The sequence below is a fragment of the Polypterus senegalus genome, chromosome 2 (genome assembly GCF_016835505.1).
Source record: "Polypterus senegalus isolate Bchr_013 chromosome 2, ASM1683550v1, whole genome shotgun sequence".
NCBI lineage: Eukaryota > Metazoa > Chordata > Cladistia > Polypteriformes > Polypteridae > Polypterus > Polypterus senegalus.
This window is the reverse complement of record NC_053155.1, coordinates 273855840-273879606: the sequence shown is the minus strand read 5'-3', so window position 1 is coordinate 273879606 and position 23767 is coordinate 273855840. Positions and strand designations below refer to the sequence as shown.

At 37.5% G+C, this 23767-nt stretch overlaps 1 protein-coding gene across 1 annotated transcript; it reads right to left on the bottom strand.

Moving 5' to 3' along the window:
• Positions 1–752: 752 nt before the first annotated feature.
• prdx4 (peroxiredoxin 4) lies at positions 753–22879 on the bottom strand. Its single transcript, XM_039745583.1, has 7 exons — positions 22580–22879; positions 13674–13791; positions 11915–12031; positions 7683–7805; positions 7150–7280; positions 6121–6155; positions 753–889 (listed from the first exon to the last, which is right to left on the bottom strand). Exons 1-7 carry the CDS (start codon positions 22785–22787, stop codon positions 839–841), a joined length of 783 nt encoding a protein of 260 aa, XP_039601517.1. The 5' UTR covers positions 22788–22879; the 3' UTR covers positions 753–838.
• Between the last annotated feature and the right edge of the window lie 888 nt (positions 22880–23767).

Genomic DNA, 23767 nt, shown 5'->3' with positions numbered 1-23767 from the left:
TCTTTGCTCACTGATCAAGTGTTTCAGTGATGCATTATGGAGACACCTCCAGGTCTCACTTTGATTGTGACTCAGAAACTGCATTCCACCAAGGCCCTCTGGAGAAAGAACATACACTTGTGCTGAAGTTAAATGTCAATGAATGAGGGTCTGGCAACTGCTTCTTAAGTAGAAGACTTGTATACCAAAGCAAAACAAAATGGGTAGTACCTATCTGCCCCACAAGCAGCGTGGGGAGAATTTTCTGACCACATCATATACAAGTCAGGGGCACCAACCCTGGCCACTCAGACTGGGCCAATTTAAAAATCAGTAATCGGCCGCATTCACATTCATTTGGGAACGTGGGAACACTTTGCACAGGAAGTGGCTGGGCATTGGTTCTGAACTCCGATTCTAGAAGGTGGCAGCATTGAGCACAACGCCACCATGATTCTCTGTTAAAAATTCAAAGCTGGAAATGAACAAACAGGTGCCTGCAATTAACTTATTTACTGCCTGAAGTGTTAACACCAACAGGGAGCTGGAATAATTCATCCTTGAATAATCAACTCAATTATTTTGAAGTTTAGCAATAAACCAGGACATGCTATCAAAAATACCACACTACATAAAACTGCTTCTTCACAGCAATGTGCCACTCATCTTGAAATCTGAATTTGAATTCAACCTTGAAATGCAAAATGCGAAAGGCCGCATGACAAGTAGGCCTCAGGTGAATGCGTTATACGCCAAAATAAAAGATTCAAATGTTGTAGGGAAAATTTCTTTATTTTGAATTCTGACAACTGAATTACAAAAGGAAAATATAGTCTTGAATAAACTTGACTGTAGTGGTTTAGTTAAGTTTATCAAAATACTTCAGTTTTCCAGAAGGATCCGGTATTATCTGTCAAAGAAAAGAAGGAACAGAAAATGAATGTATAGAAGGAATTGAGTTCTGTTACTTTTTAAGTACAGTATATGCCAGTGCAGGAATCTGTCCCTTTGTGTATTATTCTCCGTATGCCCTCTTATCACAGAGCTGAGGGACTGTAGAAACTGGCAGACCCTCTAGAGGGCGCTGTAACCCAAAGCTATAAGAAATGCACAGTCGATTAGGCGACAGTGCCACTGTGCACTTTAATGGAATACTCCACCCAGAAATGAGAGATGAGTTAAATGTTACTTACCCCATGGAGTTTGTAGTGACAGCCAAATAAAACTTTTGATCTCATGTTTTCATGCAGAACGGAGATTTAAGAAAGTATGATATAAGAAAACCTAACAGTGACCAGTGCTGTACAACGGCAAACAATGTCAAAATCGTTTGAGAAAAGATCTCGTTACCCATTTCACATACTCTAAAACGTCAGTTATTCAGTTGTATCTCAAAACATGATACCTGTTGTACAGTTTTTTTCTGTCCATTCTGCATGAAAACATGACTAAAAATGTTTGTCAACCATCAATAAAAAGTACATGGTGTAAAAGTAAATATAGCATTTGAGTGGGATATTCCTATAATGTTACACTTGTTTACTTTTATGTCCATGTTGGACGGATGGATGGACAGACAGGAATTTATTTGTGCCAAGGGGAAAATTTAGCTTTATAGAAGCTCTAGAAGCACAACAAACAACACCAAAAAAAATCACAAATTCACAGAATTTCAAAAAGAAGAAAACTTCCACCATGGCTGAAGATAAGAGAGCAGCCACAGTGAGCAATCATAAAGGTGTACTGCGGTTCATAATGGCCTTCAGTCACCTTTGCTACAACCTCTGGGGTCCAGAATGCATCCCATAACTGAGCTTGCCTTTTTAATTGACTTGTTTATTTGGTGGGCCTCTCCTGAAATGATGTTACCAGCCCAACACACCACAGCATAGAAAAATCACACTGATCATCACAGGGTTATAGAAGATGTGAAGGAGGCCACTACTCACATTAAAGGAATGCAATCTCTTAAGATAAAGAGAGCCTGCTCTGCCATTTCTTGTATAGTTTTTCTGTATTCTGAGGCCAATCCAACCCATCATTAGATTGAGATCTGGGGAATTTGGAGGACACCTTGAACGGTCTGCAACAATGTTTAGGTAGGTGGAACGTGTCAAAGTAACTTCCACATGAATGTCATGATCCAAGATTTCCCAGCACATTGCCCATGGGATCACACTGCCTCAACAGGCTTGCCGTCTTCCCGTACTGCATCCTGCTGCCATCTCTTCCCTAACATAAACAACGTGCACACACACACCCAGAAGAAAACGTGATTCATGAGGACAGGCCACCATCTTGTGTTGCTCTATGGTCCAGTTCTGACACTCATGTGCCTATCATAAGTGCTTTCAGCATGGGCACTCTGACTGGTCTGCGGACACACAGTCCCATGCACAGCAAGTCACGATGCACTGTGAGCTCCGACACCTCTATCTCATGGCCAGCATTATGTTTTTTAAGCAATCTATGCTGCAGTAGCTCTTCTGTGGAATTGGACAAGACAGGCTGGTGTTTGCTCCCTATGTACATCAATGAGCCTTGGGCACCCACAACCCTGTCACAGGTTCATCCGGATATCCATCCTTTTGATAGGCACTAATCACTGCATACAGAGAACACCCCACAAGACCTGCCATTTGGGAAGTGCTCTGACCCAGTTGTCTAGCCATCACAATTTGTCTCTTGTAAAAGTTGCTTAAATCTTTGCACTTGCACATTTTTCCTGCTTCAAGCACGTCACCTTGAAGAACTGACTGTTTACTTGGTGCCTGATATATCTCACTCCTTGACAGGTGCCACTGTAATAAGATAATCAATGGCATTCACTTCACTTGTCGGAGGTTTTATCGTTGTGGCTGATCACTGTAGATACCGCATAAGGACTGCAGCCTGAAGGACATTAAGGACTGTCCCTGGAAATTTACAGGCCAGTTACTTTGGAAAATAAACAAAACAAAAAGTAGACAACCTTGACTTCCCAATCATTTTGATAATGTCAGTCACTTTAGGGTACACAGAACACCAAAGGCTATTAAAAGGATTGTGAAGATCCTCTACCAGATCAGAAGGTTCAGAAGCAAAGAGAAATGTGCGGCTCCTTTTAATTTGTAAAAATGAAATGCATAAATATGTAATAAAAATCAATTAAATTTACAAGTCATATTACAGCAGCTTTCAACCATAATGTTAGTGGTGTTTTAATAATGCAACACACACACTGCTTAATGATACCCTTTCACAGTGCTAACCAATGCTGCCAGACGCTAGCAGTGTGCCCTCAAGCACACCGTCATGTAGACCGTAACATTGCCAAAATGAAGCAGATGTTACACTCCAACAAATCAGCAATAAAACTGAATGCCTGCAGTCTTGTGTTGCCTTTTTTTTTTAGGAGTCCTTTTTTTCCTGTAGACTTCACCCTTCTCAGACCTGGACAAAGGGTCATTCAATTGAAAGAAATGACAAAAAGTAAACTGAAACTGTTGATAACATCGTACTGGCAAGCGAACTGAAATGACAACGTCTGTTTGTGTCTTCTGTGCACAACAACACAGCCAAATACGCAACTTGATTTTATAAAACGGTAGCTCACAAAGCAGTCCTTTTACAACTTCAAGTCGGTGTCCACTGGATTCACAGCACGTTTCGTTTGAAGTGCTGCTTTTAAGCCATTTGCGCCCTTTGCTTTTTATGAAGGGCTCTTCTTCTTGCCCTACTTCTAAGCACTGACTTTACAACTGAAGTGCCAAATGTGGACTTGTTATTTAATTATCTTCATGTAAATTGTATGAAAATGACTTGAGAAACAAAACACTAAACATGCAAGGAATTTCATTTTCTCTCATGCCTTGTTAAGCCTTATAATGTTTTCAAATGCGGACTCAATGCCGTACCTTAGAGGTCTTTTTGTACTTCGTTTTGACACAGCTTTTTAGGTGCCCTGAATGTTAGATGGTTCACCTCAAACCTCTTTTATATTGGTTGACCATCTTAACCTGTAGTATGGACAATCCTAGGTTTCAGAACAAGTGATATTAAGGATATTTTATGGGTTGTAAACACACAAACTGCCTTAAATGGAGAGTAAAATCTACACAAGTATATAATGTTCTACACAGAGAACCTAGACACATACAATAATTTACCAAGTAATGTGGTAGACAGTAGGACCTTAGGGACCTTCACATTTAGACTTGATGTTGATTTGGATAATTAAGTGCATATTTTATGTTGAAAACTTACTAAAATTCTAATGCTGGGTCAAAACTGACCCAAAGGACATGGCAGTCTTCAAAAGGAAGGACATGGGAAGGTAAAATGCTTTTAGATGCTGTATATATAAGGGGATATTTACATTTTTTTTATTGTTCGTTAATTTGGGGAAATGTAGGAAGCTTACAAAGTTTAATTCTGAACAGAAAATATACAGAACATTTACTGATTTCAAAACACAAATTTCACCGGGCAATGTTGTAAGGGTTAGCATGAATTTAGTACCTGCTGACTTCAAACTCTCTTTACGTGACAGATTTTTTTTTTTTTTTAAATGTCTGACATTTACGTACAGGTTCTGCACGATTTTAAAATAACAAAAAACACTGTTATAGAATGTTTGGTGCCAGAGAAAACTTGCACATGAGCCAATAATTGATTATCCTGGCTTTTGTTAGAGCAGTGCCAGAGACAGCTGGTGAGTTGGGGCTCATTTTTGTGAATTAGGTCGCCACAGTAGTTGGGGTAAATTAATTCCGGTTATAAACACCAAAGACAATGAAATAATGTTAGAGTGTTATAAGCTACTTCCACAATAAATTAAAACAAAGTCTTAATTCCCTGTTTGGTAGATGAGTGTGAAGGTCCTCATTTTTAGAAAAATTAACTCCACGTTATGCCCAGACGTAGAAGGGTCACTCGTATTTGGCTTACCTATGACAGTTTTCCAGAATGGTGACTTGGACTCAGGAGGAGCAGTACGGATTACATTCTGGATGTGGAGTCTTTGATCTGTCGCAGACATCTCAGGAGTTGTGATAGCAGTACAGTTCGGAGGACTGCTGCCGGGTGTCATTTGTTCTGTGCATTTAAGGTGTGCTTACATTATTGCCACTCATTTGAATGTGTTTACCGTGGCTACAGATTTGTGCCAACAGTGCCAGTTCGCCTTCCTTTATATCTCTGATTATAAGGACACAACTTTTGGATACAGGTAAGCCTTGGAGAGGATCTAGTCTAGGACTGCGGAGGTTGAATCTTTGATGTGTGCAAATTGCACAGCCCTGTTTACATCATCCACCTGTTAATTCTGGCATGCAGTGGAGCAAGTTAAAGTTGAGTGTTACATGATGGAGACGGGAATTGGCACCTTTAAAATCTGAGGCCAGGAAACACAGAATCACACCTGGCAGGCGAAGGGACAACTGCTGTCCCAAATTAAATCCTTCATGGTCTCCCTCACAAATTACAGTGTACAGATAGTAAAACACACAATTTATGTTAATGCAATCAAAGCTTAGCAATGTTTTACTAGAAAGTGGTGAAGTGGAAGACAAGGTTCTTGGACATTTTATCAGTCTGTCTCGGTTTCTATCCATGCCTATTGTCACAAGCCTTGTGGTGTTACCAAAAGATTTGAGACCGGAGGCATAAGTAGCCTGCATGAGGTTCCTACTACAGAGCTGCAGGATTCTCTTTTCCCAAGGCAAGAAGATCTGAGGTTCTGCTGTTTGAGATTGAGGGAAACTTGGGTATCTAGAGAGAAAGCCCTCTGGGCACCATCCACCATACTTATATGCAGCACGATGCACTAAGGGGCGACTCAAGAAAGGCTCACTCTGGACAGCGAATTTGAATTACCCCGGAGTTGCTGTGTTGAGTTTAGATCTGCCCTGTCCAGCTTGATACCACCACAGCTCTCAACACAACAAACTAGTAAACATGAGAAGAAGAAACTCAAAACCCCTTTCTTCTACATATTTCTTAACTCACAAAGTCTCTATTCAGTTTTGCAGATTCATTACACAACTTTTCAAATAAGCATTTTTTTTACCTTTGCATTGTTACCATATTAGCCAACTATGGGCTGTAAAATTAAGTAATGGTGATTGTAATTTTTAATAAAGTAACATTTTATTCACTTACCGTATCACTTCCAGGTTTCCATCCAGCAGGACATACTAGCAAAAAAAAAATATTGGCATTAATCCTTTAATATTAGTGTGTTTAAAATAATTACAATTAGAGAGTCAAAGTAGTTTAAAAGAGACATGCATGTTATTACATTTTTTGAATTCTAATCACATAAACACATTTATTTGTTTATTTCTTTACTGAAATACTTAATGTTCTTTGCTTATTCTACACTGTAGTGAATACTGTAGTGAGTCTCAGTTTGTCTTGCACTTTGTCATCAGCAGAATTAACATAAACTTATTTATGACTCTCTAAACCAGTGTTTCCCAACCTCGGTCCTGGGGACCCCCTGTGACTGCAGGTTTATGTGACAACACCTGATAACACTGATCTCATTTCATTAGCTGGTATTTTTTTTTCTTTTATTCTACATTCAGAAAAGCACAGCAGCATGATTTTACATTTATAAGACATTTATAAATATTTCAGCTTTTGCTATAGATTTAAATGCTTAACTCTCTTTTGTTGATTTCATTATACTTTGCCCTTTCTCTGTGCAGTTTTTTCCCCCTTCGTTGTAGCTTATTAATGACAACTTAAAACGAGCAGATCAGACACACAGACAAACAACACTGAATAATCAAAGGCAGCAACTACTTTAGAGTCAGACACACTAATTAGTAAATAATGGATTAATTAAACAATTAGAACACCTTGAAGAGTAGGATGAAAATTAAGATGAAAATATTGTTAAGAAGAAAAAAATACATTATTCCTATATACATTGGTACATTTTAATATTTTTTTTTTTTTTTAGCAAACTTAGTTTTCTAATTTCTATATTGTTCCCTAAACACAGAACTTGGGATATATCAGTTCTCTTAATTAGCCAAGGAGTTCAATTAAAAACAGAAGCTAGTTGGAACAAAAACCTGCAGCCACAGGGGGTCCCAGGACCGAGTTTGGGAAACACTGGTTTAAAATGATTATATTCTACTTTGGCTTAAAAATGCACAGAATAATTTTAGTTGCATTTACCTTCTCCATGTTTATCTGTATACTGGAATGCTTGCACCAATCGTAGTGTTTCGTCTACAGAACGCCCTACTGGGAGGTCATTCATTGTGATCTGCCTTAGAACTCCCTTGTTGTCTATAATAAACAAGCCCCTGGAAAACGATACAAAACAACATCAAACACAAATATTCCCCCCATCTCATTTATCTATTTGTACTACAATGATATATACAAGGTCTTTCACTAAATGAATGACATGGGACTGAAACCATCAGAACAACTGTAACCAATGCACTGACAGATCTCTCAGATGACACTTTCCAAGAATGCTTCTTGGGATGGAAGGGCCGACATGTAATAACCTGTAATAATTTATACAACAAAATTCTTGCTACTATTAGTCTCATTCATTTTACAAGAGAACCTGTTCATTAGTGTTATACCCAATCATTTATTTAAAAAAATGAAATGAACATCAAAGATAAAATTATTTCAGTAAGAGTACATATACTTAAAAATATGAATACTACCTTTCTGTAATAGAAAAAAATTACCTGAGAGTATGACCTTGATCCTCCAAGTATACCCCATAATCTTTTGAAATCTGGTGTGTGAGATCTGAAAGAAGTGGGATCTTTAGAGTTCCAAGCCCGCCTTGCTTCCGAGGTGTATTTATCCTTTATATAAGGAAACAAAAGATAGTTACTCACTAGTTTAAAGATTTTACAATATACACTCCTGTGAAGTAGCTAAACGTCTTTAACTTTACCAGAGAAAATGTCACTTTGTTATAACTTTAGAATGTGTATAGTACTTTGTGCAATAAACGGAAAAACATTTAAATATATCCTAGTTTATCAGCAATATGTGACCAGAAAAGATCAAAGTATAGTACTGAACACCATATGTGGTTTGCAAAGTGTAAAAGATATCGTAATGGATCGGTTACCCACTTATCTGAGCCAGTGCAACACTCTCCGGTTCTTTATGATTAGAAGGGCTGAAGGAGAACTCATCTGTGCATGGGAACAGCGTATATCCCTATTTAAAACTGTGTAAATTAAACATATATGTAAATCTGAAAATATTAAAAAGTTCACATACACACCAAGTTGTTACATTATTGGGTACACTTTCTCATTAAGTACAATTATCTGAAATGCAGAGGGTGAACACACAAAACTAAAGTGGCCTTGAATGTGCAAAAGATTTCGCAAAACATCCAAGTAATGTCAGCCCTGTAGCTGAAAGCTGACTGAAAAATTAAAGTATCCAATAGAGGTTGTACATTATTAGAAAACAGACTCATTCAACAGAAAGTCACGTAAAATACTGTTACTGAAAGAGTCATATTAGAAAGCACAATACCTTATTATCTCAAGAAAGGAGAAATGTATAATTGCAGTGGAATAAAGAGTATAAACACTGGAAAAATGTGAAAAATAACCAATAAATGTTGACTTCCTACAGAGAGAAATTCATATGGGCACCTGGCCCATCCTACCAGGAGTCGACAAAGCAAGCTGGTGGCACAGTATGGAGTGTTTTTTTGTGGCTCTAAATATACTGGCGCAATATTTGAACAATGCCAGCTCTTTAAACATTGGCACTGATCTGGAGGTGCATCTCTTGGCTTCTACAGAAGGATAATGCAGAGTGGCATAAGGTGGGAAATGTCCCAAGAATGGAACTTCACATTACAAGTTTAGTATTTGTCATAAGCAGGTGAGACATAAAAAAATGCCACTTTTTATGTTCTTTGCATCACTTTCTGCACTGTCGTTAATTTCTTTTAAATACATTTTCTAAAGGCACTCTGCAAAAGGTTATGTATACTATTACATCATATATATATAAGCAAACTCTCTGTTTAGTCAGAGTGGTTGATGACATATTAAAACATTCCTAAGCTTGCAAGAACTGAATTTAATATAAATTTCTTGATGTTTTGATTAATTATTGAGGCAACAGTTAACATATACAGTATATATCCAAATAAAAATAAAAAAATGTACTGTACAACTGCACAAGTACGAATGTCTTAAAGGGTATGCAATCAAACATGGCACTGTGCTCTCCTTAAGTGCATTCAAAATGCACATTTTTTTACTCTCTCAGATTTTTGTACATTTATGTACACATTTATTGTTTATAAAAATACAAATTTTGCTCCTTGCTTGCTTGTACACATACACTCACTGGCCACTTTATTAGGTACACCTTGTCAGAACTGAGATGGACCCACTTTTGCCTTCAGAACTACTGTAATTCTTCATGGTATAGATTCAGCAATGTGCTGGAAACATTCCTCAGGGATTTTGGTCCATACAGACATGATATCATCACACAGTTGTTGCAGATATTTTGGCTGTACATCCATGATATGAATCTCCCGTTCCACCACATGTCAAAGGTGCTCTATTGGATTGAGATACAGTATGGTGACTGTGGAGGCCATTTGAGTACACTGAACTCATTGTCATGTTCAACAAACCTGTTTGAGATGATTTGAGCTTTGTGATATGGTGTGTTATCATGCTGCAAGTAGCCATCAGAAGATGGGTACAATGCGGTCATAAAGGGATAGACATGGTCACAGCAACAATACTCAGGTAGTCTGTGGAATTTAAATGATGCTCAGTTGGTACTAAGGGGTCCAAAGTGTGCCTAGAAAATATTCCTCACAGCATTACACCACCACCAACAACATGAACTGTTCATACAAGACAGGATGGATCCATGCTTTCATGTTGTTGACGCAAAATTCTGACCCTTCCATCCAAATGGCATAGGAGAAATCAAGATTCATCAGACCGGGCAACGTTTTTTGAATCTTATATTGACCAATTTTGGGGAGCCAGTGTGAATTGTAGACTCAGTTGCCTGTTCATAGCTGACAGGAGTTGCACATGGTGTAGTCTCCACTGCCGTAGCCTATCTGCTTCAAGGTTCGACGTGGTGTGCATTCAGAGATGCTCTTCTGCGTACCTCTGTTGTAACAAGTGATTATTTGAGTTACTGTTGCATTTCCACCAGCTCAAACCAGTCTGGCCATTCTCATCTGACCTCTGGCATCAACAAGGCAGTTTCACCCAGAGAAGTGCCACGCACTGGATATTTTACCTTTTTCGGACCATTCTCTGTAAACCCTAGAGATGGTTGTGCGTGAAAAACCCAGTAGATCAGCAGTTTCTGAAATACTCGGACCAACGTGCCTGGCACCAACAACCATGTCATGTTCAAAGCCACTTCAATCTCCTTTTTTCCCCATTCTGATGCTTGGTTTGAACTTCAGCAGGCCATCTTGACAATGTCTACATGCCTAAATGCAGTGAGTTACTGCCATGTGGTTGGCTGATTAGACATTTGCATTAACAAACAGTCAAACAGGAGTACCTAATAAAGTGTCCAGTGAGATTACATGACCTTATAACAAAGCCTGTAAATGCAACTCATTTTCAACAGTGATGGAAGCAGGGTGAACATAGCACAAATCCTTTCCTTAATTTCACAGTTTTACTTGGCAACCTTGTGTGTCTGGTCTCTGTTGTTCTTTTCATTTTAAGAGTGATTCAGCATGTATAATATCAACAAAAAACAATTTATCAACTACATAATTACTCAACATAATGTTATCATTATGCAACATTTGAATATCGACATAGAATCATTATTAAAAGCACTTAATCCACTTTTAGGCTGTGGTAGCGGCAGCATTGGGTGCAAGAAAGGAAACAACTTTGGCCACAGCACCAGTCTGTCGCAGTTCACACAACTCTACACACCCAAAATCATTCAGGGCCAATACATAATCAGTACTTACCTTGAGCTGCAGATCTTTGGCATATGGGAAGAAACCAGATTATACAGGAGAATAGATCAATTTAAATAACACACATTTCTGCTCTTTATGGCTAATTAGATTAATGTTGCATTTAATGAGTACTTCCCTAAAATAATCTAATAAAATGACTAAGATTAACATTTTAATGGAATGTCACTGAAGAAAGAAAAAAAAACCCACATAGCCACAGGGAGAACATTCAAACTCCACACATGGAGGACACAGGATGTGAACCCTGGCCACCTTAATGCAAGTCAGCAGTCTTAACACTCCATGCCCACTAATACAATAGTTTTATAATTAAATATGGAATGACATTTACTCAGTGCTACTGGATAGGCATAGGCCTTCTGCAACCTCAAATTGGACTTAATGGGTTCAGAGAATGGATATAAAATTGAATTAAACTCTCCTCTTTTAAGTCAGTGGGTAACTGATGTTTTACACTATTTGAAATTGGAAAAAAATAAATTCTCAGTTAGAGGATCTGTGCAGAACTTTTTCAAAACCTGGCAGGATCTAATCAATAATATTTTAGAATAAGCTATTAAAGCACCGAAGAAAAAGACTCTCTTTCCATATTCCTTTTTTTTATCTGCCTATTAAACTAATCAATGTATGTATTTTGACCAGCTTTAAGTTTTACTCCGTTGGTCATGCTCTTTTTCCCATGGGTGGGTGGTTGGGTTGATTTGTTTTCAATCCTATTATTTGTAAAAATTGATCTATCTGTATGGAATGATTACAATAAAATTATAATAAGAAACTAAATAAATAAAATTGAATAAACATAGTTTAGTTACTGTGCAAACTATACCTTAAATATTGTATTGCAAATGCACCCTTGCTCTGCTGCATTACACTATTTTGTAATGTACACACAAGTTATTATCATAATTTCTGTTTTTCTTGCCCATAACATTCCTATAGTTAGTTTCTTACCAAGCTAAGTGTGTGAACTGGGAATCTACTGAGCAAGCCACCACCTCCGCATTAATGGCATGGAACTCATGGACTCTGTCACTAAAGGCGATGATCTCTGTGGGGCAGACAAAAGTACTGCAAGGAAAAAAAAAAAAAGTTATAAACAACACATAGTTTTATAAAATTATCATTGCTTGACTTCAAAGATTTAATATTCCATTTGCTTATATTTCTTCTCAATGTGTTTTGTCATGTTACACTACATCCCAACAATGTTATCCAACTTCAGAGGTGCAATTTAAAACTCTACAACAAAGTTTACAGTTCAGCTTTACATCATGTGAATGTCACATTTAACACAGCTGAATTTCTGTTTAGTTTGGGAAATGGGCCGCCACTTGATGAGATAAGCAGTACTTATGAAATATATTTCTGTGTTATATAATGTCCAGGTTTATGAATTTGGATGGGAAGCATGGTAGGTGATGGCCTAAGGACAGCAATGTGCTTATGATGGTATCAAGCACTGACAAAAAATAGAATCACATGGTCAGAAGGAAGGAAAGAATAGCAACTTCTACGTACAGGACATGAAAACAAAATGTTTGAAACAAATCATGACACAGCACACATTTCAGTTATACATAAGGGAGGGAAACTGTTTATTTTAATCATGGCAAATATAAATGTTATGGAGCTCAAGTATTACATAAGTGTGTATTTACATTAAGTAAAAAAACTAATTTAACCTTGAAAAAGTCAAGACACATTTTTGGCTAGCAACACTTTATTTACATATTTTTCATGTTTTCCACTACCTTCATTTTTTTTTTTTTTTTTAAGCTATGCAATGTGATGGAATTAATGTTATTATTGTATACCTGGTTTACAATTCAGGCTGTGGGTGATGTTAATTTTTTGTGGTCTCTTGATATTTAATTTTAAATTTTGATACTTCAGATTAAGGGTTTTACTACAGAAAGACTCAACTCTGTTGCATTTATATTTCCCCAAAAGGACATGAACTTTCAGGTATTTTAGAATTCATATGGATCTTTGTAGTGTTGCCATTTTTTATATTAAACAAAATTACAATATAGGTAGATTTCTGCTTAAATTAATATTCCACCAAAAAATACACAATTTTAAATTTACTTACCCCATATAGTTGTAGTGATGGCCAAGATAAACTGTTAATCTAGTATTTACACGGAGACTGGAGATAACAAGGTTTCTGATAGAATGGGAACCTATGGTGACTAACGCTAGACAATAGCAAATAGTATTAAAAATGACCATGTAAAAATCTCATGTCACATAATCCTGATGTCAAGTCATTCAGTTCAATGCTCATAATGTTGAGAATGAAAAGCATTTATTATTAAAATATTGTTAAATAAATACCCCTGTATAATGAAAGTAGTGCACAAACAGGGAATCCTGTTCATATGGGATTGTGTTTTTGAATTGAAGGCCCGCCACTCATCCTCATTTATTGGCCAAGATTCCAGTCTCCAATGTAAAATGGTTGCTTTTTGGGCAAAGGCTTTTCATATTTCTAATTCAGTTTCTTTATACTTTCACATTGCAATTCATGTAATGATTTTAAAAAGATTAAAAACACCAAAATTGCAGCATTACGTTATTAAGAAATACAAAATTATCTTGGTGTGATATGGCTCTGCATGGGGACCTAACCTCTACAAAAAAGACAGAAGTATTATCTTTTCACTTTCTACTCACAGGTTTATCCAAACTTTTTGAACAGAATACTCACAAGTCAAGAGGATAGAAAAAGAAAACAAGGTATTTTCCTTTGTAGTCTGAAAGTTTCAGCTCTTTAAATTCTCCATTAATAACAGCTGTTCCTTCCCAATTCGGAGCAGGTTTTGAAACTGTGGACAGAAAAGAGAAAGTATATTACTGAGGCATTATGGAATGACATTGTATTCAGATACGTACAATATTATTTTTCCTACAAAGTTTACACTCAGACCAACAGAATATATATGGGTGATGTAACATCCATCTATCTGAACATGATTTGTTGCTTATATTATTTTACTAGCAGAATACCCGCGCTTTGCAGCAGAGAAGTAGTGTGTAAAAGAAGTTATGAAAAAGAAAAGGAAAAATTTAAAAAATAACGTAACATGATTGACAATGTAATTGTTTTGTCATTGTCATGAGTGTTGCTGCCATATATATATATATATATCTATATATACATACATGTGTACATATATACACACACACACATATACTATGGTGTGCCAAACAGGCAAATACATTGATTTTCTGAATATATAAAGTCGGCGTCAGAATATATAAAGTCAAAACTTGAATATATAAAGTCACTGTCAGAATACATAAAGTCAAACTTGTTTCTGAAAATATAAAGTCAAAACCTGAATATATAAAGTCAGTGTCGGAATTTATAAAGTCATTCCTGATTATATAAAGTCAACATCGGAGTATATAAACTCATTCCTGAATATATAAAGTCAAAGTCAAAATATATTGTTTGAAACGACGCTGAACTGAACTAAGTTAACAAAAACGTATTCAGAAAAATAAATTAAAAAAACACTGTTCGGTTAAAGTTTTGAAAATGATGCATGTGCCCTGCCCAGGATTGGTTCCTGCCTTGCGCCCAGTGTTGGCTGGAATTTGGCTCCAGCAGACCCCCGTGACCCTGTGGTCGGAATCAACGGGTTGGGAAATTGATGGATATTCTAGCGCTGACTTTATATATTCAAGTTTTGACTTTATATATTCAGATACAAGTTTTGACTTTATATATACCGATGCTGACTTTATATATTCAAGTTTTAACTATATTTATTCCGACAGTGACTTTATATAATCAAGTTTTGACTTTATATATTTGGGAATGACTTTATATATACACGTTTTGACTTTATATAGTTAAATTTAGTCATCATTGCATAACTTTTTCTTTACCATAGAAATTTAAAGACTAAATTCAACTTCCATTCCTACCAAAGATATTTCTGGCAACTAAATAGAACCTACTTATATCCAAATTCGACCTATTGAGCTGTCGCCTGCCTGCCTGAATTTAATCATGGCTAGTGGCGGAAAATTTATAAAATGGAAGGAGGATTACACCAAGTATGGCTTTACCTAAAGAATTATTGATGGCGAATCGATTATTCATAAAGATTCAATTGATGATCTGTTTTTCTGTGTTAACCTCAAATTTTTTTCATACTTCTTCTCAAACCAAGGGGGTGCGAGGGTAAAATGAATCGGGAAGTGCTGATCAATGTAATCGGTGTACCAGGAAATCATGCATTGACAGAAGTTCCCTTTGCTTGGAATTGAAAGTGTGATTAAATGCATTATTTTTTAACGCGTTATGGAGCACATGCATCGAAGCTTCTCAGCTGTGCTTGTGCTAAGAAAAGGAAACATTTTAAAAATAACGTAACACGATTTTCAACGTAACCTTTTGTAAGTAGTGCCTGGAGGATTCAGTGTGGAGAAACTCTAGAGACAGCGTGTGTATTAACTTGTGGATTTTTATGTGAGTAGTTGGTGGCAGCGTCACAAAGTCACTTCCGTAAGACTGCGTTAGCTGCGGAGCTCAGCTCAGAGCGAAATGAGGTGAATGGGAGGGGAGATGATGACGTGACTCCCCCACCCGCCTTTAACTGTCAATCCCCACAAACACAGTCTCGAATTTGCATAAGCACAGCCCTTCACCTGCAATTTTAACTTAGTTACAAAGTGATTAAAACTCTCGTTTATATCCTGCGTCCTCTCATTAAACTTGTATCCCGCATTACCCGTGGGCATGACAAACGCCAGCGGCAGCGTGTCTATGAACTTAATTTAAACTTTAGGTTTACACCGTGCTTTGTTTCCGAAGTAGCAGCACTCATGAATATGGTTGTATATGTCACTCGCTCGCTTCTTATTGTTTCGCTGCCTTCTCAATTATATAATGCATGTTTTCTTAAGCGCTTTTTGGAGCTCTTCCTGTTTTTCTACGTACTGCGTTGACAGTCAGTTCACGTGATTACGTGGGAGGCGTGATGTCACATGAAACTCCGCCCCCCCACGGCTTTCGAGCTCAACACCATTACAGTATATGGAGAAAAATAGCTTCCAGTTATGACCATTACGTGTAGAATTTCAAAATGAAACCTGCCCAACTTTTGTAAGTAAGCTGTAAGGAATGAGCCTGCCAAATTTCAGCCTTCTACCTACACGGAAAGTTGGAGAATTAGTGATGAGTCAGTCAGTGAGTCAGTCAGTGAGGGCTTTGCCTTTTATTAGTATAGATACTCATATACAAACACACACCATATATGTACAAACATATACAGGGTGGTCCAGATCTAATTATGCAGATCCAGATCATCTGGATGACTTTGATTTATGCGGGGACGATTCCATTTCGGCGCGACGCCGATTCTTCATGTCATCAGTTCGCAAACTTCTCGATGGTCCGGGATTTTTCGGGGGATTTTCTATGTAATAAACTTAATAAGTTATAGCATAATGAAAATTGCATAATTAGATCTGGACCACCCTACACTATATTAAATAGATGCACACACACATATACATACAGTATATTCACATATACACTATTAGAAATTAAGCCCTGTATTTGTCATGATACTATATATAGGAAGAAACGCATTTAGAAAATACTATGATGAGTGATAATTTTAAAAATCCAAGCTAAATAATTATGTAGGAACAACTCAGTCATGCAAACTAATAAAGAATAATGCAGAATTAACAGAGATGGCATCAGTTTCAAATTCTTAATGTAATCAGCTTAAACTGCAGAATACAAACAATGGCGATAAAAACATCAAAGAAAGTCAAAAACTGTTTTCTGCTTCCATAAATGAAATAATATTAAAAAAATGCATACCTTATTTCATTATAATTGGACAGAAAGAATGGCTAACACTTTTTATATGAAATATAATTTGATATTGCTTATTTAATGTTGAAATTATTCTATTATTATACTTCTGAAAAAACAAGATCAAGCCGAAATGCTGCTCATATGCAGCCAACTGCAACCTTCAATAAACTGGTACTACTTTTGAACTATTAAATAAAATTTTTTCTAAAAAAATTTTCCCCCATTTATTTTTAGTTTTCTTTTTTAAAAATAAAGTATGTTTCAACTCCTGTCCGTTGTCTTCAAATGTTTACTTTTTCTGTCTGTTTTTGTAGAAGTTAGCCTTCATGTCAGCTTTCTACCCTCAGATGGCACACACAGGTACCAGCCCGCTAAGCCTTACTCTGCTCACCCGGGGTCAGAGGCATCCTGATGGAGATGCAATATAGGCAGGCAGCCAACTACGTGGGAGGCGTGGTGATGGGTGACACAACTACACCTCACACGGCGACCGAGCTGCAGGCTATGGCCGTATATATATGAAGTCAATGAATCAGTCAGTCAGAGAATTGTCTGAGGACTTGAGAACAAAAATTGTGGAAAAATATCAACCATCTCAAGGCTACAAGTCCATCTCCAGAGAACTTCATGTTCCTTTGTCCATTGTGTGCAACATAATCAAGAAGTTTACAATACATGGCACTGTAGCTAATCTCCCTGAACGTGGACGGAAGAGAAAAATTGATAAAACACTGCAACGAAGGATAGTCCGAATGGTGGATAAACAGCCCCAATCAACTTCAAAACATATTCAAGCTGTTCTGCAGACTCAGGGTGCAACAGTGTCAGCTCGAACTATCTGTCGACATCTGAACGAAATGAAACGCTATGGCAGGAGAGCCAGGAAGAACCCACTGCTGACACAGAAACATAAAAAAGCCAGACTGGAGTTTACCAAAATGTACTTGAGGAAGCCAAATTCCTTCTGGGCGAACGTCTTGTGGACAGATGAGACCAAGGTAGAGCTTTTTGGTAAAGCTCATCATTCTACTGTTTACAGAAAACGGAATGAGGCATACAAAGAAAAGAACACAGTACCTACAGTCAAACATGGTGGAGGTTCTAAGATGTTTTGGGGATGTTTTGCTGCCTCTGGCACTGGATACCTTGACTGTGTACAAGGCATCATGAAATCTGAAAACTACCAAAAGATATTGGGGCGCAATGTAGGGCCCAGTGTCAGAAAGCTGGGTCTGCGTCAGAGGTCATGGGTGTTCCAGCAGGACAATGACCCCAAACATACCTCTAAAAGCACCCAGAAATGGTTGAAGACAAAGCTCTGGAGAGTTCTGAAGTGGCCACCAATGAGTCCGGATCTAAATCCGATTGAACACTTATGGAGAGATCTCAAAATTGCTGTTGGGAGAAGGCGCCCTTCAAATCTGAGAAACCTTGAGCAGTTTGCAAAAGAAGAGTGGTTGGAAATTCCAGTTGAGGGGTGTAACAAGCTTGTTGATGGTTATAGGAAGCGCTTGATTTTGGTTATTTTTTCCAAAGGGCATGCAACCAAATATTAAGTCGAGGGTGCCAATAATTTTGTCCAGCCTGTTTTTTCAGTTTTGTGTGAAATGTCATCAGTTTTTTTGTGTTGTTCCAATGCACATAAAGGAAATAAACATGTGTATACCAAAACATTTGTAATTGCAACAAGTTTCTGGGAGAAATGGTGCATTTTCTGGGAAAATTCCAGGGGTGCCGATAATTTCGGCCATGATTGTATCCCCGATTAACTGACGCACTAAACCAGATGCTCATTGTGTTACAAAATGTCCTAGGCAAACCCAGACAACACAGATAGTTTAAAATAAATGGCTGTCACAAAAAAGTGCAGTTATTATCCAAGAGTATACAGTTCATTGAGCTGTGAAGGCAGTTTGCTAGAACCAGTGATGGACTTTTTGCGTATGTACGTACACATGGCTGCTACCAATTTAAAACACCCCTCGAAAACAGTGCTAATGCAGCACGTATCTACATTTTAATTTCAACACATCGAAATAAGTTTGCTGCTTGTATACATAAAACATGTAAATGTTAAATCGTCAGTGTAAGCTGTAAAGATTCTAAAGTTACTCTGACATAAATTCAATGAAGCATATATACACAGAAGCTGCTTTAGATATTGGTGACAAATACACGCTAGATCCCTCTTTTACGCCTTTGCACTTCAGCAGCAGGAAACCGCATAGACATAGAATTACTAGATGCCGAATGACAAGCAGCATCGTACGTCAACGTTGCCGCCATATTGCGACTGGCACTGCTGTGGAGTGAAGTAATGGATAAAGCTGTCACACGTGCTGCTTGGGATTGTACAAACCGCTGTACGCTCTAAACCAGATCCCAGGGGATTACATTTCATAGGTAAGGCTGAACAATTGTTTTGGTTATATTCGGTCATTAGAAAATCCGTTTTATAATTTTAGCTTTTGCTACGCCAGGCTAAGATAGCAAAGATATGCATTTATGTGCTAAAGTGAGCATCCAAACAATGTTTTGGCTAAATTATATATTTAGTCACTAACTATGTAGATTGTTGTTAGCTGTTCACATTTCCCAAATTTTGAAGGTTTCCCAAAGAAATCCACCTCAGGAAGCAGTGGGAGGTAGCTCTTAGACAGGATCTTGAGAAAGCAGTCCTGTGATGCTGTACCGGCATCATATGACCAAAGCCACCACTTGCTCACACTAAAAAACAAAGGAGGTTTGAGGATTCCTTCTGAGGGTACAGTCAAGGTGGTCAAAGTAGCTGAGCGTGTTATCCGACAGTCGACATTAGGGCAAGCTGTCAGTGTATCCTTGATCAATCAGTTTGTTCGGGCTGAGATTGGTTCAGATGATGTGTTTTTTCTCAGGGAGCACATTGAGGAAACACAGTTTGAAATTGACAACCATCATTTTATGCTCATGTCTTTAGTTGTGTCTGTCTGTCACAAACTAAGGCTGCACCATATTGCCAGGCTGAATACTCTCAAATTACAGAGTGGCAACACACGAAAAAGCTATGTAAGACAGTTCTGTTTCATGGATTTTAGATCCTATCCTTTATATATTTAATTAACTACATTGTGTGTGTGAGAGACAGACTGAGAGAGGAATGAGTGAAATGTTTTCAGAAATTGTTAAGCCAATTTGTATACAATAAAATTGTTTATTTTTGTCATTGAGTGGATCATTTCACTGTTAAGACAGACCAGACTGCCAGTTGCTGTCTTACTATTTTGACTTTCAGACATTGGTCAAGTTTTTGTCTCAATAATTAATAATACATTTTATTTAATAGGAGACCATTCTTAGCACTCAAGGTCACCTTACAATAAAATTAAACAACATTAGTAAAATTTAAACAAGAGAATGATAAATCAAAAAGCAATAATTAGCAAACTAACAAAGATTACTTACTGGCATAACAATGCAAAATTCACAATTGGTATGCCAGTTTGAAAAGACAAGTTTTGAGGACAGTTTTTAAAATGTGTTATTGAATCGAGTTGACGAAAATGAGGGAAGAGAATTCACGAGTTGCGGAGCACAAGGAGAGACGCTCGAGCTCCCATAGCACTGAGTCTGATGTGTGGTACAGAAAGTAGAGCTGCAGATGAGGATCTGAGTGAGCGAGAGGGAGTGTCGGTCTGTAGGAGATCAGTGATGGGGCTTTAAATGTTCAGAGCGGTATTTTGTATTGCATTTGTAGTTAACAGGGAGCCAGTGAAATTGAGAGAGAGTAGGTGTAACATGTTCAGTGGATTTAGAACAGAAGGTTATTATCCTGGCAGCTGAATTTTGAAGAAGTTGTAAGCCATGGATAGGTTTTTGTGGGATGCCGGATAGAATAGCATTACAGTAATCTATACGTGAGGTGACTCGGGCATTAACCGTTACTTCAGTACTGTGTTGTGTAAGAACAGGACGAAGTCTAGAAATGTTTCGGAGATGGACGAAGGCAGTCCGAGAAATGTTACTGATATGGGAGGAATTATTTAATAATAATTATATATAAATAATTACATTTAAACAATTCGCCAAAATCTGTTGTATGTAAACGATACTGTTTTAAAAGTTATTGTTTTTTCATCAGAAAACCACGTTTCCACGTCTACCTGTATTAGTTTGAATGTCATTGTTGCCACTCGCAATAGGGCAGACGCGCTGACGTATCGTGTCGACTGTGCAACCAGTGTTGCCAACTCGTCAGTAAGGAAAGTAGCTATTAGCTGTCGTAGAAGTCGCTAGATGACGTCATCACGTAATTTGCATAATTCACGCTGCACATGCAAGTTATTTGCAAATTCAGAAACCGAAAGTAAGAAACAATTCTGTCATATGGCTTTCATAAAGTTACGTGACACTTATTTGAAGCTTGAAATATGGTAAGAATGTGTATTTGTATCTGACAAACCCATTTGTAAGATTTCGACTTTTATCTCATAACATTGAGTTTATTCTTGTAGATTTACATATTTTTTTATTTTTAACGTGGCACTAAAGCTCCGTCGTACCGTCGTAGTTTTTATACACAGATATATAAATATATATTACTATATATATTTTACTATTTATATATATATATTTTTTAATTTACATTCCGCTTACAAGCCAGGGCGGGATCACTTAACGGCGGATTTGCGCATGGGCAATTCATTTGCAGTCGAGACTCGTAGGAGTGAGCATCTCCTGCTGTAACTGCAGCTGGGGGGGGGACTCCTGCGAGAGGACGGGCCTGTCTGTGAGTGCTTTGGGACGAGGGAGGGGACGGCAGCGGCAGCTGCTGTGGCAAGTTGAGAAGAGTCAGTACAGACACATTAGAGTCTCCAAAAGTCTCCAGTAACACAAGAAAAAGTCGCCAAATTTGTCGCTAGTCGCTTTTTTAAAAAAATTGTCGCTAGAGGGATTTGAAAAGTCGCTAAATATAGCGACAAAGTCGCTAAGTTGGCAACACTGTGTGCAACATATGTCTATGAAAAACCGTGCAAGCGGAACCAATGTTGTTCGTCGAGAAGGACCCAGTTCCGGTTGCACACGGTGAATTACCTAAAGCGGACTGTCGCTTTAAACAAATCCGCGCTCAGAGCTGCAGTGACCAAAACCTGACGTCGCCTTTTCTGTAAGTGACGTGTCCTAAGCGAAGAATTTTAACAATGAACCACACATCCTTTTTTTTTTAAACGTGCATTTCAATTAAAATTTAATAGAAAAAATACATGTGAATGGCTCGTGCAATCTAAAAAAAGTGTTTTATACGTGTAGCCCTGTAATCGCAAAACACGCGTGCTTTTACTCCTAAAAACAAAGCAACATTGAATAAGTATTAAACTTAACCCTTAACTCAAGCGGGTTTGATAATGATAGATCATGTAAATAAAAAACAACTTCCAATTGCTAACACGTTAGCTCATTCAAAATACGAGGATTGCATCATTTATTATGTATACAGTGCAAGATGAAGGAATTGGAAATGCAAAGCGATCGGAGTTTGCAAAGTGATCCTGAAGGTTACATGACAGCGAATTAGGTATCTATTTTAAAACCATTAACGTATTGCTTTTAGGTGTCCACTAATTGCATTTTCTATTAGAAACATAATATCTACGTTAAATGGGCCTGTGGCGGATGTTTGTTTTCTCCATCTGTCTGTCTAAACCAGGCACAAAGTAAAACAACCACGAGGACAGAACTACTTTTCATTAATTAAAGCAAAACTCAGAGGTCATAGATGACCGCACAATACCCACTTTTTGCTTTACTCAGGTGCAGCGAGTGGTCCGACACGGGGACTCTGAAGGCTTCCCCCGGATACACATGTCCTCCAGCGTAATTGTAGCATTCCTGCTCTTTCTTAGCGTTCGCCGTCTCGTGTGCACTAACCAGCAAGCATGGCACGAACAGCAGCAAGAGGAGTTCGGGGGTCAGCGACCGCAGATTTCTATGTCCACCCTCCATTTTCCTAGTAGCTTCTACACGTCTATCTGTAATTAACAAGCCGAAAAGACTGCAGTGACAGACAAGATATAAGGCACGGGAGGAAATGGGCCACACCACTAGGGGGCACCTATGGGCAGATCCTTGAAAAAATTGCTTAGGCGCAGGGCTTGATCTCGTACTTGGCGATAACTTTTCTCCAAGCCCTTGTCCTACTACAACTTGCTATGTAGGCTGTATTATTGTATTCCTTATCATTGGTAAAGTGTAATTATCAGACGAGCTCATTTAAAAAAATAACTTACAGTTACAAAGTTAATTTTAACACTGAAATAAAAGGAAAATAATACAAATAACTAAAGTAATTAAATTCCATTTTTATTGTTTCAATAGGAAAATTTGGTTTTATAGAAGAGACCACGACATAACAATAAAAACATATCACAAAGAACACGGCTATTTAACGTAAACTTAGTACAAATAAACATAATATAATTGCTCTGTCTGATTTTAACTTTTGTATTTTACTTTTGTTTATAATCTGTGTTTTGTCTATTGTTCGGTGTCCTTGAGTGTTTAGAAAGGTGTTTATTGTTATTATTAATAATATATTAGGGAGCAAAATACATGTGGTTAAACATTAGATCAAATATATGAAAATTAAACCACCATATCGATTTGACTGATGACTGATACAAATAATAACTGTTCATCACACAATTTAAGCCTTTAGATGTTTATTAAAATGAAACTTATTTAAAAGATTAATAGCAGTTGGAATGAAAGAGTATTTGAACCATTGGCTTTTTATTTTTGGAACCCTGAACTTGTTACCTGATGACAACAACTGAAATGGTGAATGCAGCAGATGAGATCTGTCTGACAGAAGTATGCACAATACTGTAATATAGGGTATGAAAATAACAAAACCGTAGCTGCGGTATACATCTACCATATTGTTTCCAAGGTACCAAAGTTTAGCACAGTACATTTTGTAATTA